This window comes from Hippocampus guttulatus, chromosome 23 (genome assembly GCF_054856545.1).
Source record: "Hippocampus guttulatus isolate MCC_2025c chromosome 23, RoL_Hgut_1.0, whole genome shotgun sequence".
Classification (NCBI taxonomy): domain Eukaryota; kingdom Metazoa; phylum Chordata; class Actinopteri; order Syngnathiformes; family Syngnathidae; genus Hippocampus; species Hippocampus guttulatus.
Window position 1 is genome coordinate 3,777,907 of NC_141283.1, and position 27,252 is coordinate 3,805,158.

A 27,252-nucleotide genomic window follows, 5' to 3' on the forward strand; every position below is an offset into this window, starting at 1 on the left:
CAGCGTGTGTAAATGGGTACAGAGGACTTGGAAGAGTCCCGTGCCAGGTTTCAAAAGTTCGTTGCATGACATCAGCTGAGCAATGCTGTCATGTGTGGGGAGGGGAGGTCAAGTGAGAGAGTGACAAGAAAAGCTCCCTGGTCTCATTTGAAGGATATTCAGCAAAGAATGAAGCCAACACAACTCAAAATAGACAGATCCGCCCCCCCAAGATGGAAAAAAAATCAACATTAAAATACATTATACTGTAGTTAAGTACAGTATATTGTATTGGTGTTATATTATAAACAGTATTTGGACCGTATTTTTGCATTTTGTTACTAGTCTTGTTATACTGTATTTTGTTCATACACCTGTACTGTATACTGCAGTTTTGGTTTTATAAACTGATTTTTGACAAGATATTATTGCATTTTAATACTGTGTGTGTGTGTGTGTGTGTATGTCAAACTAAGTATGAGTCATGAGATTCTTTGCTTGACCACTTGGATGTCTTGACTCTCAAGAAAGAAAGTTTGTCTTAAAAAAATATAACGTTTTTATTTCCAGCTACAAAGCGACACATGTAACAACCCGTCACACTGTTCAATAAAATAGTACAAAATACTGTAATCAAAATGAAAACTATTGATACATTTTGGGGAAAAAAAACAAAAGAAAACAAAACAAAAAACAAAAAAAGCACAGAACAATGATGGCTTTTAAATTAACTTACGCTGTACAAATATATACACCATTTACACGTTTCTGCTCGGAATGAACTCAAAATCCTTCCAGTCTTCTTCTTCTAGTCATCTTTCTTAGATCTCAGTGCCGTGGTCGCTTACGCCCACTTGTGTCCGGACGGAAACGCTTACACAAGACCCACATTGAGGCCTCTGCTGACATACACACACACACACACACACAAACGCACACACATTCATACATGGACACACAAAGAGGAGCAGTGGCCCGCTGCGGTTGCGATGCATTTGCCCGTCTAGGTGGTGGTGGTGGGGGTCATTATACACCTCATTAAGAGGGCAGGTCAAGATTTTGACGTTCAAAACAAACAAAAAAATGGACGGGGCATGTTGTCCACAATATTATTAGTGCAGGAATCTCTCCCTCTGTCTGAAAAGTGCACAGAGCCGCAACGCACAAATAGATACGACACACGCAGTGCGCGTGTGGCTAGTCTGACAAAAGCAAGCACAAAAAGGAGGCTTGTGTATATTCGGACGGGAGCTGCGAGATGAGTTCCGTTTTCAAGTGACAAAGCAGCCGTCGGCCCTTCCCCCCCCTCGGCCGTGCCTCACTTTACGCCATGTCGCCCATCATCTTCTTGTAGTAAACAGACTCGAAGATGTCGTTTTCGCCGGGGCAATTGTGGTGGCAGGCGCACGATTTGATGAACATCATGTGCTTCTTCATCACCTGCCCGTCGGGGCACTTGAACTCCATGGGCAGCGTGGTGGTTCTGTGCGGAGTGCAGCAGCGGCCGTCCAGGCACACGCCGCAGAACTTGGGGCGGTACGACTTGGTGGTGGTGCAGCCTGAGATCTCGAACTTCATGGGCTTGGACAGGCGAGGCGTGCGGATGCACTTTTTCCCTTTCTGGCATACGAAGCAAGAAAAATATTTTTCATTTTCAATCGATATTTAATGGTTTGTATTTTCATTGATTGATCCGGCTGACTTTGATTGGATTTTAGGTTACAAAATGATGACAAATGTTTTTTTTCCCTCTTTGTGGCAGCTAAAAATAAATCACATGATTGTATTATTATTTTGTTGTATTATATTTTGATTTTAAAATGCAAAATCATTGTTCACATTTAGTATTTTCATTTTTTTTGTTTTTATTTTTGATTGGAGGAACAAATCTTTCACATTTTCAGTTTGTTTCAAATATCACATGATTGTTTTATTTTCTTTTTTTTTGTATTTTCTTTTACGATGAAAAAAGGTATTTTCGGTTGGATATTTAGTTTTAATTTAACTTTTAAATGCAGAAAAAATAGGCATTCGTCTTGTCTTTTACTTTTCTTTGATGAGTATTTCAGGTTCTTAATAAAATTACAAAGGTATTTTCTCAAAATATTTTTTGTCTTTTAGGTTGGAATACTCACATTTATATATATATATATTTTTTTTTAAATATAAATTGTATTTTTATTAATATTACAAGAAAAAATGACTATTTGAGATTGCAAATAATATTACTATTATTTAAATCCATAATATTGATTAATATTTTAGCTTGCAAAAAATGAAATAAATAAAAATCTATTTGATTGAAAAAGGTTTTGCCCGTGTATCTGAACACAGTGGTGCCTTTGGAATGGAGTACTGACCCGGATGCTCTGCTCCAGATGGGACTCGCAGGGGCGAACCATGCACAGGCGGCTCTGCTTCTCAAGGCGGCACTCGCGGTTGTCGTTGGTGACCCGGGTGGAGACGCCCAGCCCGCACGTTTTGGAGCAGGCGCTCCACTCGGTGGTCTGAACTAAGCAGTTCTCTCGCATCATGGACGGATCGGGGCCATAGGTCTCCTCTTGGCGGTAAGCTGCTCGCAACGCAAACAGGAAGAAAACAGCCCGATTAGTCGACCTTTCCGGTGGGGAAGCGGCTCAGGCGGGATCCGATTAGCGATAACTCACCGGGTAAGACTGAGCCCATGAAGCTGTTTGTGTGTTGCGGGGCGTCGCACACCCACTCCTCGCAGCACTTGCCGGGCACCTTGACGCGTCGGGGCGCAGGGCAGTCGGGGCTGGGCAGACGCACGTCCATGGAGCACAGGGGCACGCAGCCCACCGCCCCATCCAGGCAGGTGCACTGGTACTTGCAGCTGCTCTGGAAGCTCTCGCCGCTCTTGTACACCATTCCTCCGAACACGCAGGTGGCGCCTTCTCGCGCTGCAAACACAAAAATCAACATGTTCATTGATTAATTTTTTATTTTGCGAGGGGTGGGGGACAGGAAATGAAGCATTCATAAAGGCAAGTCAATGTGGGGATAAATGTGCAAACATAAAACATTCAAGGACGATACGATAATCGACCATGTCAGCTGGGCTGATTTGTGAACTTAAAATTGTTTATTTTGACCTGTCACATAGAGCAATAAAAAAAATGTTCCTGGGTCATTGTGACTGCCACGTTTTGACTTATTTTAGTGCGGCTTGGTCAAGATATGATTTACAGCATCGACACACAGACATCAGTTGTTTTCTCTTCTTTTTTTAAGTGCTACACCAATAGTATGTCTTCTTTCCAGCAAACGGCAAACATCAAGAGTTTGTTGTTTGTTGTACATGGAAAGGTACACCATTAAAAGCTTTTCGAGAAATGTCATCATGAAGTCATTCACTCCCAAAGACGTTTTTAAACGTCTTTTCAGACTTGGTCCAGAATTGGCTGGAACTGAATAAGTTTTAATAGTCGTGCAAAGTGTAAATATCAATACTGTCTTCTTTTTTTTTTTTTAGGAAAGTACATCTGTTTTTGGCCAAATTGCAATATTGTTTTTTTTTTTTGAAAATGTGTGAAAGTGCAAATAGACAGTTTTTCGGTAAACACCAATAGTTTGTCTCTCTTTTTTTTTTATCTTTTGGGGGATTAACAAAACACGATTTTTTTTTCTAGCAAAGTATAAGAATGATGGTTTTTAGGGTACACTTCAACACTGATAGTATGTCTTCTATTTAAGAAAGTCTGGCTTCTTGTCCATCATCTTTGACAGTAACGATGCAGGTTATCGACCTAAAATGGCGACTGCCGTCTCACCTGTGCACACTCCGATGCGTCTGTTGATGGGGGAGCCAAAGTCACAGTAGAGGCCCTTGTGGGTGTCGCAGGGGTCCCTCTCGGTGCACAGCTCTCCCATCTGCTTGGCACACACCCGGCAGCAGCCGCAGCCGTCGGGCACCAGGCTCACGCCGGGGGCACACTCGGGAGGTGTGGAGGGGCAAGAGCAATGGCCGCTGCACTCCTGACCGGCAGCCTGAATGCGACCACAATCAACTTAGCGGACGCCTCGTCAAACATACGGAGGGTGAGTGAGAGAAACAAAGTCTTACCAAGGTCCAGAAGATGGCGCACACAAACTGCAGCAAAATCATTTTCTTCACAGCGGGCATCTTGAGGGGCATTAAAAAAAGATTCTTCCTTCAGCGGGGGAGTATATCTTCGTTTTCCTTGATCGAGTTGATCTCTTGTCGATGGCGGAGTAGAATGTCTCCTTCGCTTCTTGAGGTGAAAGCTAGAGTTTAGCTCGAGTCGATCTCGCTCTGAGTTCTGGAGGCGAAGGGCCGCCGCTTTTATAGAGCTTGGCCCTCGGGGCGGGGGGGTGGGGACGTCACCTTGGTGGAGGGCGGGAGGCTGAGGGGTGTGGAAGGGGGGGCAGCCCTGGACAAACATGGACATACTTGGCATTCTTTCCTGGCTTCCTGACCCCCACTCCAGACATCCCACATTCCTGCCGTCTGAAGAAGGAGGAGGAAGACGAGGAGAAGGAGGAGGAGGCTGGGCTGGCCAAACAACAGCAAGCTCACTCTCTCTAACTCTCGCTCATCTGGAACAGGAAGTCGGCTCAGAGGAGGCCCAGGACCCCACACTGGGAATTCCTCAAGTCTGACTTCACAAACACAAAGCCTATAAATATGAAATTTCAAAAGGGGCGGCCACATGAAAAGGAATAAATGAGAAATGAATGAATGAACAAGAAGGGAGGAAAGGAAAATCATTAGCTGGGTGCTTGGAGAGACATCAAAAAGGTGGGCTTGGACTCGGTTGATGGTGTGGTCGCGTCTGGAGGGGGTTTTTGTCAGCCGGCGTCATTCTAAGATCGCTGACGCGTGAATCACAGCGTTCCATCATTCCGACGTACTGACGGGCGGTTTAGGACGTCTGCATTATCGCTCCGCGGTCCCATCAATCGGCGAATGTGACAAATGAGCACCTTTGAAGTCTGTGATGAGCGAATCTGAAGGGGGGTCGGGGGGCATCATCTGTTTATCCATTTTCTACAACGTTTGGTCTCATTATGTTGCTGGGTGAGCTGGAGCCTATCCCAGTTGAGTTTGGGGCGAGCGGCAGGGTAGACCCTGGACTGGTAACAGACAGGGGAGAACAGGGGGAAAGGTTTGAACCCGGAACCTGCGAACTGTGAGGCAGATCTGACGGACGGTTGTCCACCGTGCTGCCCGCCGAAAAACACTCAAAGGTATTTGTCGATGTTGGTAGCCCATAAAAAAAAAAAATAATAATAAGGCACTGTTGGCACTGGCACCCAAGGCTACTGTATTTTTTATCTTTCAAGACCCACAGAATATTGGGATGAAAACGGCGCCATCTACAGAGATGTGTGAGGCGTTACACTGGTTTACAAATCGGAATTTCACAGACAAGCTGAATGAACACACCTGATAAATGTATCAATTGGTGGCAATAAACGGTTGGATTCCAATGACGGAAATAAACGTTCAGGCCGGTTAATGAGTGAAGAGGCGGGGCCGTGTGATGTCAGCGGGGTCTGCGTGAGTGTCTGGGTGTGAGCTGGGGCCGACAGCAGCTTCTGCACCAGTGTGTTTATGCGTATCGGTGACTTGCGGCTAACTTTTTCTACACGTGAATGCATCACGGCAAGTCAAAAGCCATTAAAAACATTTGCTTCAAAAAACGCGATGAAGTTATGAAGTTGAAACTTTCCACGACTACTAATAGCTGACTAATGATGTTTGTCCTACTTTAAAATCTGCAAAAATCGTCAAACCCTGATCACATCTTTTTACGGACTCGCAGCCACTAATGAGTGAACTAGCATTTAAAAAAAACAAAAAAAATCACATTAACGTTCCAGCATGTGGACGTCTTTTTTTTTTTCTTTTTCAAACGTGCGGTCCACTTCAAAAGTGCCGTCAAAGTCTGACATAAAAGAAGTATGTTTGGTACAAGGCGAACCTTTGGACGTTCTGTTTTTCAGCTCGCCCGAGTCAGGACAAATGGCGGCCAGGGACCCATTTAAGCGAAAACGCAGCCGCGGCGCGGCAAGCACGTACAGTAATGTGCGGCCATATTGCCGGGAATAACTCTCCTTGTTCTCCGCTCACCTGCCTAATGAGCTTTTGGTGTGACATGAAAAGGCCAAAAGACCAGGTGCAGCGTGTACCCGGGCCAGGCTTAAGTAGTACTTGAGGAAAAAGGCTAGACAGAAGTTTGTGTATTTTTTTTTCCGGGTGGCAGGGATCACACACCAGGCTAGACTCTTATGAAAGGCAGGCCTGCTCCACGGCCAGCCAGCCAGCCGTCCGGCCAGCCAGCTAGCACATCGGAAATGAGAGGGGGGGGGGGGGAGAGAAAAGAACAAACCTGGAGCTGCAGGAATGTGCGAAGAGAGCCAGCAGACAGGCTTGTTACTATTTACAGGAAGCATGCCATATAAGGGCGCCTGCTCTTTTCCTAATAAGGATGAATTCTCCCTTTCTACGCTGGATCGGCACAGTAGGAAGCAACACAAAAGTGTGCGCCCTGTCAATCGTCGCGGCCGCAGGGCTCCCCGCCTGAACTTCAACCCGAGGATATCGGGCGGAAGCAGCTTGACTGGGGAGCCGATTCCGTCGAATAACATGTCAGCTGTTACGTGCAAAGTTCAGCATGTGATAATCTTCTCCCCTTAGAATAACAGATCCGACTTGGAAGATACAGTACGCTGAACCCTATACTAGAAATGCTGCGGACATTGTGTTCCTGCCCCATGTATGGAAATTTGAAGGTTTTATAATCACCGTAAGATCTATTTAAATTTTGGGGCATGCGGGGTTTCACATTACGCTTAGCAGACGACATGATGTTGAACATTTTTTTGTTTAACCCTTTTGGGGACGGGGGTTACTACAGTGGGCAGCTTATCATGTTATCAGGTTCTCATTATCGGAGCATGAAAGCGTTAAATATACTGTACTGTCGATTCAAGGTTTCGTATGCCCTAAATTTTAATGGGGTTTTTTTTCTCTATTTTTTGTAACATGTATTTGTTGCATATTTTGATGCATTTTTATGCTTTAGAAAACATTTTTTGGGGGGCTTGGAACGAATTACGGCATTTACATGGAAAACGCGTCTCTACTTACAAACTTTTCTAGTTAAGAAATTTCTTCCAGAACCTCTTAATTTCGTAAGTAGAGGTACCACTGTCGTATTAAAATTCCAACCAAATTCAGAAATGGGTGAGTCAAGTCTGTCGGAGTATTAATACGTAAATGGCGGCAGTCCCGGTCAAATTGCCAATGGAAGCTAATAATTACCGCAAAAAGTTGTTCCGAGTCTGGATTGGGTCATGAGCTGGCCCCTGTGACATCACTGCGCCGTCTAAATGTAGCCGGCACCTGTGAAGTCGACAGGTGGTGTCATGCCAGGCAGTTGAAAGGGTCGGGAGGGGGGGTGCGGCAGCTCAGCGAGTCGGTTGACGACGCACTCGAAAAAAGGTGGAAAGTACACCTCTTGTTCCCAGAGCGGGTGCTTCCATCACACCACGCTCGTTGATGTCATCGGTGACGCCGGCGTGACAGAGAGCCCCCTGTGTACTGGCCTGCACATTTCAAAGTGTTGAAGTCACGCCTTCCCACCACAACATGCACACTTTTCAGATCAGCGTGTTCGAGTTTGGTCCCGGGCGATCATGAATGCAACAAAACTGGGGCCTTTAGTTTCGTGAGGTGGGCTATATGTAAACGCAGTGGGCGGGCAGAAGCGCTGACCTACATTTTTACAAACTGAATTCAACAGTCTATTCTCTTCAACTCATAGGCGCTCTGCTTCAAGTCGGGCGGGCCGTATGGAGGTCTTTTTTGTATTTTATTTTTTTTGTCCAATCAAATTTCAGCATCAATGTGATGCTAATGTAAAACAAATCCGTCGAGGGTCTTCGCAATCAGTAATGCAGGCTAAAGTCACTTTTAATTACATTTGTTGAATTTGTTTTTAATTTGCCAATCAGATTTTAACCACTGTTTCATGCTTTTCATTAGACATGAAAAACCCAATAAAATTGGATAAAAAATAAGGCTTTTAAAAAAAAAAAAAGCAGAAAATATTTAATTAGTATGAAGTGGGAAGCCAAACAAGAAATGTGCTCATCTTTGCTCTGTATTTATTTATACACTGTACTTCATTTATATCTTTCCTTTTTGTTTGTTTGTTGTTGAACTCATGCTTTTGTATATTAGAATTTTTTTTCCCCACACATCGCATAAATTATTGCGGTCCGGCGGAAACCACTGTACTATCGTATTTTAATCAAAAAATGCTCGTTTCGGTCTGTCCCTGCATTGTTATGTTTTTTATGAGCTATTCAATTGGAAATAGCTTCATTACAAATCAAACGGCTCTCTTGGACACTCAAGTGATTGAAGTATACAGCTGTGTAACATTATGTGACCACAAGATTGAACGTCTGGATGTGTTTTAGGCTAGCAAGTGAAAATAGTGAGGTGAGATCGATTTAGGCAAGCCGGTTTTCTGAAAAATGCATCACTGTAATGCTTTTCGGTGCAGAAGGAACTGGTCAGACACGAAGGTAAGTGTGTGAGAGTTTAGGAAGATGAAGTCACCACAATTTGTGAAGTGTTAAATGTTTTTTGATCGGTCGGGTGGGGAAAGGGGGGGTCGATGTGACCATACGCTTTGATGTGGACGGCTAGCCACATGTCCTCCGCCACTCCGAAAAGAACACCAGAAAGTCATCAACGTTTACGTGCAGAGACTTGCCTCACAATTACACTCGTATGACGTAACGGCAACATCAACTTAAATATTTGACACGTGCAGTCAAGAAGAGCATAATGATGCGTTATTTCCATTCCTCCCTAAAGGCAAAAAAATTTATTAAAAATGTTGCGACATCAAAACAAGTCCGGTTGTCCTGGAACGAACCGCGCTGGCCCTGAGAGGTTCCACTGTGTAAGTCTAGAGTCTGACACACGCCCGTGCCAACGCGTCTCGTTTTATCAGCTCCCGGCTACGCTTTGAGCTATATATCACATTAGCGGCGGTTGGCGAGGCCCTCTGAGGAATGTTTCCGCCGTTTCAACGGCACGTTCTCCAAATGGCTTTCTGATATTTTTTCCGCGGCTCTGAACCTTCAAAGTTGTAAACAAGATGCTGAAATGTGCCGGGGGCTTTTTTTCTTTTTAATATGATGACACCAAACACATGGCTACATAATATTACTCTAACTTTGCCACTTGTTGCTAGGTGGCCTTTGTAATGGCTGCAGGCTCAAAATAAAGACCCGATGAAGAACAGAGTGCACGTTATGACACAACAGAACCCGAAGAAACACGTTCTCGTGCTGAAATAGTAAAAAAATAGAACATTTCGCCTGGCATTGGCTAATTTTTGCGCGCCTCGCGTGTTGTGAATACGGACAGCAATTATTTGGGGTTTCATTGAGTTCATCATCTTGAAATTTCTCAACCATTACGCAGTCAATCAGCCCCAAACGGAGACATTTCTCACCGCGAATGTCTTATCGAGACACACTGGTTGAACTGGGGGTAATGATTGTCCACATTGCAAATGTTCACTCACTTGGATGAATTTGACAACGGTAAATCCAAGACCCGCCTCTTTTCACTTAAGAGCAATTACTATCGCCAACGACATCGTTTCTTAGCTTTAAGCAAAAAAAATACCCCCCCCCCCCGCCCCCCCAGGCTATGCGGTTGTTTCAAACGCATGGGGTGTTATCCTCTTAGTTATATGTTTAGTTTGACCGTAAACTTCAACCGGAAGTGGCATGAAATGAATTGATCGAGATATGTCACTCGTATCTTGAGGCTAACTATTAATTCCAAACGCTTCCGTTGAGAGTTGACGGGTAAAAGTCGAACAGTCGGTGATGGAAAGTTGGAAGGATGGGGAGTAATAACAGAGGAGGGGAGTTAGGTGGGTAAGGGGGGCGAGCATTGAGTGATTGGTTCGGGTTATAATAATGTTGAGGGAGGCTCAGGGGGTGTTGGTGGGCAGATGAATTGTCAAGATGGAAACGGTGTCTATTTAAAGGCCGGCCGGCTGGAAAAACATCCAGACTGGAAACATGCATGAGACCCCAGCCGCCGTCTTTTTTTTTTTTCCTCCCCCCTTCTTCGGGCTGCGTTTAGAATTGCGGCACTTTAATGGGCGGCGATATATTATACACCCCAGCATCTCCATTCTGGCCGGCACATACTTGGAAGCTTGGTCGCATTTTTTGGGTGTAAAGCTTTCCTCATTAATCATTTCTGAGGTACATTTTAAGAGGGGGTGTGATTTTTTTTTGTTGCCAGATAACAAGGGACGGTTGACAAGCTCTCGATCGGCCCAAATTTTTATAAAAGCGAGTCATGATGATTTCAATGAACGCGATGGACCCTCGTTGGATTGCTGTTCGCTATTTACCAAACGATTTTATTCACTCACTGCAATGCCCGTGCATATGGGAAAGGAGAGCCACAGTCACCAATCTAATTTTTCACACGTACGACTCGACGTTTCTGTGGTTTCACCGCTAAATATGTCACGACCAGCAATGAAGTGTGACACCGCGTGAAGGCAGCGCACAGGTGGACACTCGCAATAGACGCAGAAGGCATGGCAACACACGTAGCCACAACACGAAAGGGGGCGTGGGTGGATTAGCTACTAAGGCCCCGCTGGAAACTTCTGCTTTCGTGTTCCCACTGCAGACAGCGGGACGACAATCGCTTCCACTTTCAACATAACGCCTCAGCTGCTGCGCACACGGACGCACCCGTTGTCAGGTGGTCTCCGTCGTGTGGGTCCCGGATGGACTCGCTGCCTGTTCCACTGACCTCTTTCGGGTTTCGCAAGTCCGACGCCGTGTGAAGCGCGGGCTACTTCCTCTTCCGGACCTCACACGAGGCACAAAACCGTCGGAACATCCCGCTGTTTTCAAACTTCCAACGTGCAAAGCGAGGTCACTCTGTGTCGGTGACCCCGAGTGGGTTTTTCTAAATATAGTCAAGGGTCGATCCCACCCACGTCGCCATGCACAGATGCGCTGTAATCTCCCAAGGGCCGACGCATTCCCTTCAGGGATGGCATTTCCTCCATATGGAATAATGGAAATAGAAATACCGTGGGTCTACTGCGGTTCACATTTTGTTGGGGGTTTTTTCCAAACATTATTACAGTATACTTAAAGTAATGCCCTTGTATGTGGGAAAGGAGAGCCACAGTTAAACAGTAAAAAGGGAGCATTCTCATGCCGGGGCGGCCGTCTGCCCCAGACACTTACAGGAAGACTTGCAGACGTTACATGTTAAATATTATTATTTTTTATCGTCGCTGTCAGGTAGAAGCCGCATATGTCCAAATATGGTTGGTTTCATATTTTTCACAAATAGATAAGATTGGTCTGTCACCATGTTGTGATATTTTTCTGCAAAACTTAAAAAGTGCCCAAAATATCCCTTCCAGGAGCTGAGCTGCATTATGTCGCCTCAAGATTCTCAACTGTTGTCACTTTTGCTATTATTGCAAAGTCATTACCCGATTTATAGAAGAACAATCAAGCGTTATTCTTGTTTAAAAAAAAACCTGGCCAGTGTGTTCCATTTGTAAACACAGTTTCAAATGGGTTTGATGAGCCGCCAAACGCATCTTGCTAGCTCTGATGCCTACTAGCCAAAGGCTGAGCTGCGCTGTCTTTATTTCCAGAGTACATCGTGACCACAGCACAAGTGAGTAACGTTTCCCGATCTTTTTCTGATAGTGTATGCCGGAAGTGAAAAATTTGAATACAAATACATTAATTTCTTAATTTAGTTCATGTCCACAGCACCCAAAATGGATCCGTGGCCCACTTTCAGGTCTTGTAAATTGAAAATTACGGCTTTAGTCAATAAATCGTGAAAAATAGTTAGGTCGGTTGCATTTCAGCCGGTCTGTTTTGTTCTAAACAGCTCCGCCGGAATGCTTCGGTGCAGAAGGAATTGGTCAGCCACAAAGGTAAGCGTATCCGCATTCATTTCCGCCTATTAAAACTCAATCAGTACCAGCCAATTCTGGACCAAGTCTGAAAAGACGTTTAAAAACGTCTTTGGGAGTGAATGAGTTCAATTGTTTACTTAGCTCACTCATTTTTTGTTGTTGTTGTTTTTTTTAAATCAATAGTATCACATGGCGCTAAGATTGTTGAGAAAACATTTGGGAAGATGTCAAGTCAACTTAGGTGAACCGAAGGCTGAATTATCCATAGCAGTCAATGGTCAGTTGACTGTACAGACAATCTGTCATTGGTGGGCAACCATTCCAAACTGGTACAAAGTGAGAACCGAGTTCCAACGCCAGCTTTGACTTCATAAGCGAGAGTTTCAACCGCTTTCCTTTATTTCTCTTTGATTCAAACATAACTCAACAAATACAGGAGATGTGTAACTATTTACCGCTGATCCGAATTCAGATTGTCTGGCCTTGGCGGTGGTACTTTTAAAACACTTTTCCCCAGTGCCAGACCGAGTACCACAAAAACGCGTAGCGAATATTTGCAGTTCAGACTTATCCGAGCGTTTCAAAGCGAATCGACTGGGCCGCCGGTTCGCAGCCTTGGCAGCGGCGGCAAATTTACTCAGCTTGCGGCGATCTGAACCACATCCTAGCGCACCGCCGTTTGAAGCAAATACGTATTCCTGCTTTTTGAGGCGGCCGCTTCCCAGCAGGAACGTCGAGTCCCCCACCGGCCTCCCTCCTCCCCTCGCCTCTATTAGCCTGGCGCACAACAGCATAGTTGGGCCTAATTAGCTTCCTGTAAGCGCCTTGGATGAAAACACGGCCTTTAATCACTCGCCACTCCTTTTGTCTCAGCCGCTTCCAAAGTCAATGTTGACGCTCAAACCTGATGTTTTCTCGCAGGTGTTTTCTGTCCGTGACGTGCCAACACTTTCACCTTAACATTCCTCAAATATCAAATGTTTTATCATCGCAGCTTTCATGTCGCCTTAGCCCGCATCGAGTGTCGGCACTCATACCGGCAACGCTGGGCCAAATTGCCGTTAACATCGACCTCAAAGTGGACGTGCAAATTACTGACAAGCTGGTTTGTGCGCAATTCGACCCGCGCTGCGCACAGAGGAAGTTGCGACCGCAAGTCAGGATGTGTTATTATGAGATCCTGCCAAAGATGGGCAAGGGTACACTCAAGGTTAAAATGTTTAGATTTTCACGTCCAAGGTTGCTCTTGAAGCTTGTAATTACGTTGCCCGATTGCAGCGGCGAGAAGGAATGGAAAGTGACCGGATGACCTCTTTTCAGAGGATGTTTTTTTTGTTTAGTTTTTTTCATTTTTTTAGGGGTAAGCCAGAACAGATTAATTGCATTCGAATAGGCAAATGCACCACTGAATATATTGTTTGCATAAAAAAAATTCATTGTTGAGGAAGTCATATGTATTTGTACACGGAATCAACCTGTAACCACCTGACCAGCGTTCCCATGCAAGGTTATAATTGGTTCCAGAAACAGGATGACGTTTTTTGGGGGGGGAGGGGGGGGGGGGGGTTCCCCTGCATAGTGCCTACAAAAGGACCCCTCCCTGTCTGGGCTTTTCCCTCATGTAAGTGTGAGCTACAAGGCCAAACATTAACGCTCAACCTGAACCGCCACCTCGTGCCGTCCAAGCTACCGCCCTCGTTCGTCCGTGCCTGCGTCAGCTAGCCGGGGGAAGGTCACGGCGGGTCGTTTTGGGGCCCAGACGCGCGTCTCTAACCATTTCTTGACATTGTTCACTCGCGTCAACAAAAAGCCTAAAGTGGCCCCAAAGTTCTCATTTCGGACAGCATTTTTTTATTTTTTTTTGCGGACTTGGAAAAATTTTTTGGCTGGGTTCTTTTTACTCAATTGTCTTGTCTTCTTACATGTCTACATTTGTATTACTGTAGCCATTATTCATACACACTATTAACAAAAGGCATATAGCGACCACACATCCTCTTTTCTGATCCTCAAAAAGCCTCTGCCAGGATTTTACTCTCTCAAACATGATGTTAGCAACTGTTTGACACTGCATTACAATGAGGTTCCACTAAACCTCCATTGACGAATTATTTTAAACAATATGGCCGGTAGAGTGAATATTGGTCTACTTTCTGCTCATGAATATCAAACTATATATATAAATTCAACATGACTCATGCTAAAGTGTTCTTTCTGCTTCCGAACAGTCAGCTGGAGCTGGACAGTGGAAAAAATAAAAATAATACAGCCATCACGGCGGTCTTCGCAACAACACGGAACGAGACAGAGGGGGGGGGGGGGGGGGGGGTGATGGCGGATTCCTCGGCAAGGTGAGGAGGAAGTGATGACGCAGGACGGCGCCGTCGCTCATCTCGCTGTCAAAAGTTTCACACGCCTCTCCGACCTCGAGGGTGCTCACAACATGAGCTAATATGTCGAACGGAGGTGGTAAACGAGCGGCGGGTGACCCGTTTTGTCCATTTGGCGATGTTTGCGCGGCACAGACCTCCGCCGAGGACAAATGATCCTAATTTGGATCATCACCAAAATAGCCACACACCTCTGTTACGATTACTCACATTTGCCACATATCGAAAGATGCTAAACTAGCTCTGCTAGATTAAGTTCAACTATGGTGATAACATCTAGCCAAAAATGTTTGCTGACGTACAGAGCACTTCGGCTCGTCCACTAACCACACACCCATAAAAGGTGGCGTTAAAAGTGGTCTATTGAATCGTTCACCATCATAGAAAACCTGACGTCTGCTAGCTTCAATGCTAGTTCCAGTGAGTTCACGCATTCAAACGGGTGTCTAAAACACGGCCCTGAAGGGCGGCTGTCCTGCCAGTTTTCCCATCTCTCCCGGCTGCAACACACCTGATTCAAATATAGAAGGCGGGCCCCCAGGCTCGGAGCTGGACATGCCTGCATTAAAACCTCCGGATATTATATAAATTCTCCATCGTTGCCGTATAGCTCAAGCTACGTTTTAGCCGTTGGGGTATAAACCCAGTCTGTGCCAAGAGACATGAAGCAACCAGCTGCACCTCATACATCCAAATGGGAGAACTTCAGCTTCTTGAGCCGAAGTCCCCAGCATCAAAAATATCACGTTCATGGTATACAATAATGGAAAAGTGCGGCCCCGAGGGCAATGCGGAGGTGTTGTGTGACGCCATGGGAGTACGAGGACTTGTCTGCCTCTGCTGGTGCGGCTGGTTTGAACCGCGAGGTGTTCTGTCAAAGCATAGCCTGTCCTCCGGCGGACCTGTTCTCACACTTGTACATTTAAAAAAATTTACACTAGCTAATTCCCCCATAAGTTTCCGAACTGATTTCCTCACTGATGTGTCAAAAGTCTGCCCCTTTTTTTAAAAGTCTGCAGTCAATTTAGAATCCTAGACATTGGCGTCGGTAGGTACGAAGGACGGATGGCACGCATGAAGGATAGACGCAAATGTAATTTACATTGATTTTTTTTTTAACCCTTTCAGGGACAGCGATTACTGCAGTGGACAGCTTATCATGTTATCAGGTAACAGGGTGCATGAAAGGGGTAAACTACATAACAAAAAAAAATACATTAAGGGGGGTCCTGGGATTAGGACAGTCCTAATGTATGACACTCAGTGAATAGACTGGATTTATATTACAGGTGTAACCAACATGTAACACAGAGAGTAGTTTGGTGGGAAAAAACGCCATTGTGAATTTTGAGGGATCTACTTTTCCTCACCCAAAAATTAGTACCCTGTACTTATGAAATTAATTGGTTCTGGAAGAAATTCCTTGACCTTTCGTATCTTGAAATTTCTTCCATAACAAGAGGCAATATTTTCCTGTTGAGGCGTTTCGCAACTTGAAAATTTCGTGTGATGTTCGTAAGTAGAGGTACCACTGTGCATTGTTACAAATAATGCCATCATCTACGTTGAGTATCAGAGCAGGCAGGACCTTGGTTTACAAAAGTCCAGATGTATGACATTTTGAAATGCCAAACGGAATTGCGAGGCGATATTTTTGTGGGTCCTGACAAAATGTACTAAAACGAGTGCTGGCAGTGTGCCAAACAATTTGGCTGGTAGTGAATGAGTTAATACAGAGTAGGGAACTGAAATTGCTTGATTTATACTTATTTTGTTTCTAATGCCAGGTGCCAAAATCTCAGGGTCATTGGAATTCGAAAGAATAATAATTGCCCCATCGGCTGGGGCATCCCCCTGCCCCGCACTGATCTTGTATTGTGTTACTCCCAAAGTTTTGACAGCTCTAATAGCCTCATCTACTTTTCACGCCGACTTTGATTCGCGTTGACCATCCAAATTGAAAAGGCGTCTCTTGTGCGCACGCCTCTTGTGGTCGACGGTATTCGCGTTCTTTTCACGGCAAGCGTTCGCAAGTATGTTTGCTTTATTGCGCCTGGCAGGGCGGCCATTCAGCGCTCCTCGGCCTGCCCGTGTTTATGCAGGTGCTGGACGTTCGGGACGCGAGGGCTTGCTTTTCACAGCGGCCCAATTGGAAAAGGGGACGCCTTTATATGTGGCATTTTACTGGGCCGGGCCCAGAGAAGGCATTTCCTCAGCTTACTGGAAATGGAGCGGTAAAGGGTTAGAAACATGTCACGCTAGGGAAAGAAATATTTAAGTGTCAAGCACGAGATGGACACACGGACATGGTGTTACTTAGCACGTTTTTTTTTTTTGTTTGGTTTTTTTGTTAACTTTGTGCAGAGCTTGTTTTTTTTTTTTTTTTGGGGTGCTTGAGCCAAGGTACGCTTACCAACACAGCATGCTTACGACACTTTGATTGGTGCAACTGTATCGATCAAGTGAAACATGAAACAACACAAATATCACACAACTTTCATTTTTCCGGGACTTTCAAATCGACGCAACGCAATAATAAACGCCATTGTGTTTATGTAGCATAAAATGTATATATTTATTGAAATGCTAATCGCAGGGGTTACATTGCATTGTTCGTTTCCTAAAAAATATGACTAATTATTGAAGCTGCACTTTCCCAAAAAAGAAAAGCTTACATCCATTATATATTCTTTAATATGCATGCTTTATTTTAATACACACGTTTGTTAATGTGAGAATCTGTGATTATCGGAGGACTTATTGCAAGCAGTCTAAGTGTGGACCACATGCTTTTCATTGGCCGTCGTTACAATGTTGTCAGAGGGATCACTCATCTCAAAAATATGCACAAGAGTCATGGATGGATGAGGCAATTTCTGGAAATGTTGTGTCATCATTCTTTGTACATGTGTAAGAAACTATGACAGAGGCGTTATGGTGATTTGCCAAACATGTTGGTGCACTTGTGTGCATCAAGCATAGAACAATAAAGTCTGAGGACCTTGTCCAGTCAGCAACAATGGTGTTAGTGAGCTTTGTGAAATGTCCAATAAGCCGATTTACTCAAAACGAAGCCAAAGGGAGTCTGGAACACAAATAACGTTGAATGAGCCACACTGTTCCTGCACAAGGGCACAAAGACAAATGCAACACATCCATCCATCCATCAATGTCAGTGTTGTGAAATGGCAGAACAATTAAATGCCCGTCCACTAGATGGCACTAGCTGCTATTCACACCACAGAATAAGAGCTTTGTGTTCAACGAGATTTCACACCAAGTTACCATCCACCCATCCATTTTCCGATCCGCTTATCCTCACAAGGGTCGCGGGGTGCGTCAGAGCCTGTCCCAACTGTCTTCGGGCAGTAGGTGGGGGACACCCTGAACCGGTTGCCAGCCAATCGCAGGGCACACAGAGACGAACAACCATCCGCATTCATATCCACACCTAGGGACAATTTTTGAGTGTCCAATCAGCCTGCCATGCATGTTTTTGGAATATGGGAGGAAACCGGAGTACCCGGAGAAAACCCACACAGACACCGGGAGAACATGCAAACGCCACACAGGAAGGCCGGAGCTGGAATCGAACCTTTGCACTGTGAAGTCAACTCGCTAACTACTCGACCACCGGGCCGCCCTCACAGAGTTACATGACCATTATTTTGAGTTGTTTGGGTTTCGTTTTGTTTTATTTTTTTTGGGGGGGGGGGGGGGATGCTGTGAGACTTTCCAATGTAAAATAATTGCCAATGCTCAATAAAGGTTGTGAAACACAGATGGATGATTTTTTTTTTTTTTTTTGCATATGTCATTAAATGTGGATGTAGCATAGCATCAAGGTTTAATGATCATTTTAAGTGGCCAAAAAAAAAAAAATTCCAGAGTGTCCCATAAACAAAGGCTCAGTATCCAACTGAGGGCCTGGATGTGGAATTCTTTCCAACCTCTGTTACGCAATAGCTTGGTTTTACACTGAGTCAGTAAAAATGTGACTATATGGAGAAGAGGTCATTATTATGGAAACATCTCTCCAATAAAAGATGTATACCTGGTATGCAGGACGGCACGTTTTAAAATCAAACTATTTGATTCTGTTTGGTGAAATCAAAACCGGTTTTCATTAGACTCCTACAGATGACTTTCAAGCCTCCCGCATAAGAAAAAATATAATGGTGGACAAAAAAAACCCAAAAAACAAGCACCTATGTTTTGCCTTGATCTTTAATCTTGGTCGTATTTGCCTTTTTTTTTTTTTGCCATGTGTCAGTGTCCATACAAACAAGCTGCAAGTGGGCCCGAGATGTACATAAGCTAAAAGTCGACGGGGTGCTCTTGCATGCGCCACTTTAAAAGCTTGTCAACTTTGGCCCTCGCCCTCCAAATGAGCAAACGCTCAATGAGCCGCAGTGTTGCAGCGCTGGGGACGCAAACACAGATGCGCGCCTTAAAACGCGCTCGTAAGCGAAGGACCGGGCTGAGAAATTTGAAAGAAAACAAACAGGATTCCTGAGCGCTGCGCTGTGGCGTGAGGCCGCTGGACGCCGACACAAAGAGGGGCCTGTTTGGCGCGGCGCTCCGCCGTTTCAGCGAACAGAACGGGGGCTCTGCCACTCTGTTGACCTAAGCTACTTTAGAATGTTTGTGCAATAGCTTTCTTGACCGCTTGATTAAAAATATCGTTTGATGCCCCGTGCCCCTAGCGAGGGGCAGTTCAGACCGGTCTGAGCGAGAGCCACATGAACAACATGGCCTCTCATCAACGTGGAAAAGGGAGCCACAGTCAAACGATTGAGGGCCGATGTCCCGCTTTCGCTTTTTTAATTATATAATCGAAGCTGCGAAATGTCACACCGCTCAACGTGCCAACAGTATTCCAGCATGTCATCAGCGGATGGAAACACCGGTCAGTCAATGCAACATTTGCTCCAGACAAAAACATCTCAACACTTGTGGATGGATCGCCCGAAGACATGTTCATGATTCCCAATTTCCATATTCTGGCGACCAAACATTTCCTCTTCCATTACTGTGATGTGAACTGTCTGTCGGCATAACCGAAAACCATCACGCTGTCCAAGAGAATTACACAGATTTTTTTCAATATGCATTGCGTAATGCCCAGTTTTCCACCAAGCGGCACAAACGTTCCCCCGACATGTTTGCGAAACCACCTGTTTCGCAGATTTTGGGGGGGGGGGGGGGGGGAATATAAAAGTACTGCTCTGGCTCCATCAGGTGGCATCTTGGCACCGAGGAACTATGTAGAGGTAACGGGAGGAGCTCCACTTAGGCCTCTCAGACAGAAAAGTGGTGCTATGCTGTTTTATGGCATCTATAGGTAATAGGGGTGGTTGTTCGATCCCACTTCTTTCCAGACCAATATCAGTACACGTATTCACTCATTGATAATACCGAAAGCCAATACTTCTAGTACTTCAACACAATGAGTCCAAAAATATGAACAGACCTTTCTGAGTAGATCGTAAACTGCCACAGTATAGCATCACCTACGGCCGAAGAGGCACTTTCTGTTGTCGGCAGCTTCCATTGAGTACCAGAAAACTTAAAATAAGATCGTATTGTCCTGATTCGATACCCGTTATCGGTACTCGCGCATCCCTAGCAGACAATTATAAATCTTTTAAAAGCGTTCTTCAGCGTTTCCACAGTAAGGCCCGCAACACACAGTGTCCAAGCGACGTCCAAACGGTACCTTTGCACTTTTCAGCATGTTTTTGGGGGACCACAAGATATGGTTTGCTCTGTCAGGTACCGTTTCCAACATGCAGTACACCAGCCAATAAATTAACTTTACTACTTCATCGTCTGTAATGCAGGGTGTACCATTTTTCCCAGTGCAGACAAAAACCAGATGTTGGCGGGTGTTTGTGGCTTTTTTTTTTTTTTTTGTCCGGCAGGAAAGAAGGCTATTTGTTTGGTTTCTTGACTGAGTCAAACGGAAGGTAGAATCAGACGTAGAATAACATTTAAACCAGTCCATTCACATTCGCGCGAGGCACTGCATACCTCTGCCAAGGCCAATGTGAGCGAAAAAACAAACTTTAAAAAGCTCGTCTCGCGCAGTGCTGAAGGAGCAAAACATCAAAATGAAGATAAGACAACGTTCAAGCCAACGTATTAACCTAAAAGAGGGTTTTTTATGGGGTTTTTTTTTTGTTTTGTTTTTTTGTGAAAGCCAGTTAGGAATGTGTGAAAGTTTGTGTTGCTAAACGAAAGGCATGTGAGTCTGGTAAATAGGATCGGGATATATTAAGGCCACCGTAAAAAGAGGAGTCCATATTAAGAGCTTTGTTTGATGTGGTGGAATGATTTATAACTGAGGGTCAATCTGAACAGGTCACAGTACAAAAACTGGAGGGAAAAAAAACCCCGCAAATGGCCTGGGACCAGTTCCTGCTTAAACTGGGGAGACTTTTTTATTTTTTTTAATTTTACTGGAAAACACAAAATACTAACACTCACTAATCCTTACCAAAAGTCATGTTTGCACAAATACTGTGCATTCATCAAGTCTAACCAGAGGTAATGTTTAAGCAAATAGATAAACCCGACGTCTTTTGGTAATTATTAGTTTGGGGGGGAAAAAATAAATACTCCTGTACTTATTTCTTAAATGATTACCGTAAGTGCATTATTTTTTTTCTCTAAATATATATTTAAGTAAAAATATAGATTAATATTTTTTGTTATTTAATATGGAGTAACGTTTTGAACTTTTTTTAATATAAACTGAAGGGCTCGCATTGGTGACAGACCAAAAAGTAGAATTTTCTCTTTAAGTGGGCGGAGGCAGGTAACTGGATTCAATGTATCGTTTTTTTTGTTTTGTTTTCTTTTTTTGTGTGGAATCGGGGCGGGCAAAGTAACACAACCCACTCATTGATGGTGCGAGCAGTCACTAAGGCCAATAACTTTTACCCTTGAAAAAGCCGCCACCTTTGATAGCATTTCGGGGAACATGGCTTGGTAGAGGGAAGATATGCAAAGAGTGGCTGAGGCAATACAGTACCTTCTAATGTGGCATATTTTCAAGAACTTCAACCAACCACTCTTAAGAAACTCAAGTCAACATGAATACATTCCAATAACGCTACCTTGAAGTGAACGTTTTCTAGCAGCTATGTGAACTAGCATATCTAAAACCGGTTAACGAAATACTTTAGACTCACTCCCAGGCAGATGTCCAACGAACTAGCATGGCCAACGTCAGTTCATTTCCACTCTGACATCACTTCACAAAGCGGTTTAGAGCTGAAAAGCAGCTACGTACTCAATTTCTGAGAAAGAAGTACTTCTACTGTTGGACTACACTTTGATGTTATTTTGAAAATTTCCACTGCTTATTTTTCCGTTTCCTAATGTACCTGCGGCCCTTCCGCATCCTGACAGCACACTCTAGCCTGAGAAAGGGAGGGGGGGAAAATGTCGTATGAGCTTCCAGCTGGTGTGACGAACATCTCACACCGCTGCGAGTAAACGCTGCTCAACTCCCCCTGCCTTCCAGCGCCCTGTTTGCCCAGCGGATCTTCGCCAACCTCTGGCCCTCCCCTCTTAGCCTCTGACCCAGACGGGCCGGCCCGTGCATTCCAGGGCGCTCTTTCGCCAGTACGTCCTGTTAACTTTGTCCACTTCGGACGTCAAACGGCCTTCAATGAATGCAAATATTCTACCCTTGGACTCAAGAGGCCGGCAGCTGTAAATGAGCCCTTAGCGATGATAGGAAAGTGCTACACGTCATTGCGAGGACAAAAAACAAGATGGTTGTATTTTGCTGTGTTATAACTTTTCTTCGGATCAAGGCGGCGTAGATGTTAGCAAGCCACTTTGCGTTCATTGAGCTTGAATCCAAACCATTCAGACAGCTGCAGGCGTAATGTCAAAGTCTTCGCCGTATTCATGATAAGTCTTGAGAACTGCTGTGTTGTGTTTTTAAATGTACTCTACAAACCTACATGTGGTGAGGTTTTTTTTTCTCTCGCTCAAACCATCCATCCACACATTGAGGAGAATGGTTGGAGTCCCCCCCACCCCTCTTCCCAACTGTTCTCCTTTCACATCTAAGATATCGGAGCGCTTAACAGCGACCCGCCAGGCTTCCCGTTCTGTCTCCCCCATGTTGGTTATTGCTGTCTTGTCTATGTTCCTCTGAACGGGGGCGTCACTGGGAAGTAAATAGCTTGTGTCTTCCTTGCATAAATGGCAAATAAATCTGATTCTGACTCAAGAATTTGGAACCAATTCCATTTGTGCCGCTTAAACGTTCGCTGATTGTACACCGACAGTTGTCAGGAAAACTTAAAGAGGGCTCATTCATTCTCTTGGCTTCAACGGTGTCTGTGTGTGAGGCCTGCCTCTCGCAACACAGCAGCCAGCAAGTTGATTGACAGGAGCAGGAAAGAAGCCAAGCGACTGAATGTTGATGACGTATGTAAACAAACACGCATGTAAATGACAATTTAGCAATTCGGGGGGGTGGGGGAAAACGGTCATGTCCATTTACTTTATCAAAATATATCTCGACGTAATAATTATGGTGACAGGCCGAGAGAAGCTCAACACAATAACAAGAGCTGAAATTTGGTGTGTGCGTGTGTGTGTGTGCGCGCACCTGTATGTGTGGTCCGACCGCATCCTTTTTCTTTGTTTGTTTTTTTCCCATGCGCAGGAACAACGCGGCCACCTTGGAGCCATCGCCATCGTTCTTTCCCACCAACGGCGAGGGTTGGTCGCAAAGGTTACGACGTGCGTGGCATCACGTGAGGTCACGTTGGTCTCCCCGCAATTCTCCTCCATGGTTACGACATTCTCTGCAAACATACGAGGGTCGTTTTGACCAAGACGGCATTTAAACTTCCAAACGGTTTGTTTGAAGATGACTTTCACCTTTTGGCGGCCCGTAAAAACCGCTGGCCTAGCATTACCAAAGAACATGTGTGGTCTCATAGTTGTTAACGCAAAATCAAGGACAAAAGGTAGGGGCGCAAAGGTGAGAAGGAAGTGAGGAGGGCGAAGGAGGTTTTCCAGCCTGGAGAGGATGTTTTGGAAGGTCAGGGTCTATGTTCTAGATTGTGGCATTAAGGTTTAGGTGTCAGCGTTTGTTTGAATTACAGAGTGCAGGGTTACAGGTGGTGGTATAAACTACAAGGTGAACATTGATTTGGGCCTATAAGTGTTTTAATTAAGTGAGCAAACTACTGCAACTCATTCAATGACAGCCCAGTAAATATGAATCTTTTGACGCCTTAAGCCGTCAATGGCAGTGAAAGAGTCAAAAGTTAGCAGTTGGGGTCCAAAGCTACAGGACAGCCATAACATCTACCCAAATGGAGAATTTGGGATCAGGTTTGACTCAATCAAATAAGCGAACAACTACAACCAGTACAGTTGAACTTTAGTGATGTGTACAGTGGCACTGCAGGTTTACTGCCAGTTTCCCGGAACTTGCTGCATATATTCTTTGAAAAAAAGATTAATGAATAAATAAAATGAAGAACACAACCATGTACACATATGCATGTGTCCATCCTTTGATCCTCTCGAAACGGACTGATGTTCTGTGTCATAAGCAAGTACACACAGGTGTATTTTGGCTCAAAAGTGTCACTTTGAAGTGGCCTGAACATTCCGTCACACACATCGCTACCTAGCGGGCTACTTCCTATTGAGGAAAACATCAATATTTGCCCAAATAGGACGAGCAGAAGCCTCTGAAGCGCAAAGGGAGAAGCCACAAAGCTTCTGCCGTCCAGTGCGAGCCATCAATGACCAACTTTGTGTACACGCCGCCACTGCCAGCTGTAGCTCATCATTATTTATGAGCAAATATTTCTTCTGGGGGTGGGGGGGGGGGGGGGAGAATGAGTACATGACAGTGAAAATATTTTTTAAGTCAAAGTTGGCATTCCTGGACTGCCACGAGGAATTCCGAGGATGCAGGTACAACAACATTCAAAGTAATACAACAATGCATCAGTGTCAAACTCCGGTCCTCAAGGGCCACTTACCCGCATGTATTGCTCATCAGCGAGCTCTGCAGGAGCCTGATAAAGATCCTGATCATTTCAAGCAGGTGTGTTGCAGCAGGGAGGGATAGAAAAAATGCAGGATAAAGGCCCTCGAGGACTGGAGTTTGACACCTGTGCGCTAATGGAAGAAACACATGCTAAAATGAACAGTTTCTACAGGGTTTCATTAAAAACATCATTACAACCGTTTGGCAAGTTGCAATGCTGTGAAAGAAGAGAGAAAATGTACCTATCAGAATACCCTTGTAAGCTTATTTGAGGAAGGAAAAGTGGTAATCTTGTGAGATTTAAGTCTTAGCCTAATGCTAACGCATAATGGGGGAATGCCTCAGAAGAGGTCAAGCAACTAGCATCAATATTGTGGTATTTATAAAGCTATAAATAACTTAATTGGTCGCAAATGGTGGCAACACACACAAAGAGACGACATAAAAATACACAGAAACATCCTGTGAGAACCCCCCCAACTCATATATTTCCAGCTTTCCTGCGAAGGTGTTCCATGTTTCGTCATCAACCCTACTCGCATTCTGTCCGTATACATCTTACTGCCCCCTGGTGGCAAAGTCACACATCAGGCACACAATGAGAATAAAGTTGTAAGTGATCCAGTGTGTGATGTCAAAGGATTAAAGTCTGGACGAATATTTGTTTTTTATTTTTGTTTTTAGGAAGTACAATAAAATGGGAATAAAGTTAAAGTTTTCGAGCAAAAATTCATATCAAGTAGTATAAAGCTGTATTTTTCAAGTAAAAATGCATAATATTGATCATTCTTTGCTCAGAGTTGGAATAAAGTAGTACGTCATCATAAATGAGTATAACAGTGGCCTAAAAATTAAAGGCAAGGCCTTCACTTGACGTAGGTAAAGCATTGCAGCAAAGCCTTTCAGAGTAGCATGTAAACCACTGCCCCCTGCTGGAAAGAATACTCACTTCCAGGTTTTTGCACATCCTCTAAACCCAAAGTTACTCACGTGTAACCATAACAATTTGGCCTAGGGTACATAAAACTTCATTCATATTGAAGGAAAACAAGAACACAGAAGAAGTGTATTTACGAGACAAAACTGTCAAAAAGTGGTCGCCTCAACTACTGAAATGACCTCAGCCGTGCAAAGTTTAACTTGCATTAATCATGGAAATAAATGGCAATCCTTCCCCTTTTCGCGCTTATGCGGAGCAAAAGGAAGCTCGTCCTCATCGTGGCAACAAAGTCAACGGGTGGAGTCACAGACATCATCATGTGAATGATTCATCAAGTACCAACAAACAGCCCTTCATATGCTCCACCACTTTCATTCTGTAACGAGCACTCATTGATATATAGCGACAACATTGGCCTTGATTTAAAAAAACATTTTTTAGGGGTGCACTCACTTTGAAAGGGAGGTTTCGGAAAGCGGGAGGTCATCCGAATGTTAGTGTGTCTATCAAAAAAAATCCGGAACCGACATGTCCTGTCCAAGTGGAACTATGTTGTTTTGAGTAACTAACATCCTGAACTGCTAAATGAGCATGAAATTAAGTGAACCACTGCAATATGAAAACTAAAATAAAGTCAAACTACTCACCCTTTTGAAGTCGCCTCATGATGTAAAAGCGGAGCACCATGGTCACAGTGGCATTTTATGGGTCTTGCTGTAATTATGACATTGCGTGGCTGTCCAGGGGGGGAAATGAAGAAAAAAAAGGATAAAAATTCATTAAAAATACAACTCATCTTACAAAAAAAAGAAATAATAATAATAATCACTTAAAAAAAATATTGCCAGGACGATTTTTTTTTTAGGTGGATGGCGATTTATTCAACAAAATACAGATAACCGATGAATAATTAGAATATATGTATAATTATATTAGAAGATATGTAATGAATAGAATATATTCTTCATTGGTATGTTATCACTTCGAAGATATGATTTCTTTAACTTTACAACAGAAACATTGACAAAAGCATGTTGTTGTTTTTTTGCATTTTTGGATCATAAGGGATGTTTGAATGTCATTGGCGTCTTATGCAGAAAAAAAAAAAAAGGAAAAGAAAATAGGGGGAAAAAAACTGGTCAATTTTAGGCAACTTTAAAAGAGCTAATATCAGCCGATAAAATCAGCTGGCCGATTGATAGGCTCCGCCTCCCTATCTAGAATTTGAATATAGATGTCTGCAAATGGAATGTCCCTTCTTTCATAGCCAACAAACTGAAGAAGCTGCTCACTGATGTTGCGCCATTCACCTGCTTGGTTTCTCCAATGTAGAAGAAAACGCCTTTATGACTCAAGTATTTTGCAAGTCGCGGCTTATTTACAGCACCTTTAATTAATTTAATTCGTTAAGCCTCGCGTAGTCAGAAAAACACGCTGGGCTCTATGCAGCAACTTGCTACATTCCAATAGAATCACCTGTCGGACATCCTAGCGGTCCAGATGATGTATTCACACCTACGCGTCCAAAGCCTCTTCCGTAGCTCTCTCCCCTGCCAAGGTAACATTTTCCTCGTGCGTGTCAGCAATCTGTCATTTCCACCTCGCCGCTGGCCAAGTCCACAATGACTCACGCCGCATTCACGGGAGCCAGGATCTCATCCCCCAAGAGGGCAGCCCATTTCCAGCGCCACGGCTTGACCCACGGTCTTGGTTTTGAACACTAAGTGGTTGTTTCAATTTGACCCAAAATACCTAGCCTACATATATTCCGTCATAATCAAAATCACTGCAGTTTAAGTAACATGGCATGACTTATTTATGTGCATTTAACATACTCTAGTTACTACATCATCCAAATTACCGACCATTGCCTGGTAAACTCATGCCGAGCCACAACGGTGTTCCACA

The 27,252-nt window shown here is 44.3% G+C and overlaps 1 protein-coding gene across 3 annotated transcripts; it reads right to left on the reverse strand.

Annotated features, from left to right (window-relative positions):
* Positions 1–514: 514 nt before the first annotated feature.
* Positions 515–26,159, reverse strand: LOC147185770 (CCN family member 2-like). 3 transcript variants are annotated; one of them, XM_086104117.1, is made up of 7 exons: positions 25,992–26,159; positions 23,001–23,199; positions 4,064–5,094; positions 3,771–3,987; positions 2,646–2,900; positions 2,340–2,551; positions 515–1,599 (listed from the first exon to the last, which is right to left on the reverse strand). In XM_086104117.1, exons 3-7 carry the CDS (start codon positions 4,133–4,135, stop codon positions 1,303–1,305), a joined length of 1,053 nt encoding a protein of 350 aa, XP_085960243.1. In that variant the 5' UTR covers positions 4,136–5,094; positions 23,001–23,199; positions 25,992–26,159; the 3' UTR covers positions 515–1,302. The 3 variants fall into 3 exon arrangements, with proteins under 3 accessions (XP_085960243.1, XP_085960242.1, XP_085960244.1); XM_086104116.1 differs by lacking the exon at positions 25,992–26,159 and adding an exon at positions 24,397–24,534; XM_086104118.1 differs by lacking the exons at positions 23,001–23,199; positions 25,992–26,159 and having other exon boundaries at positions 4,064–5,659.
* Positions 26,160–27,252: the final 1,093 nt, after the last annotated feature.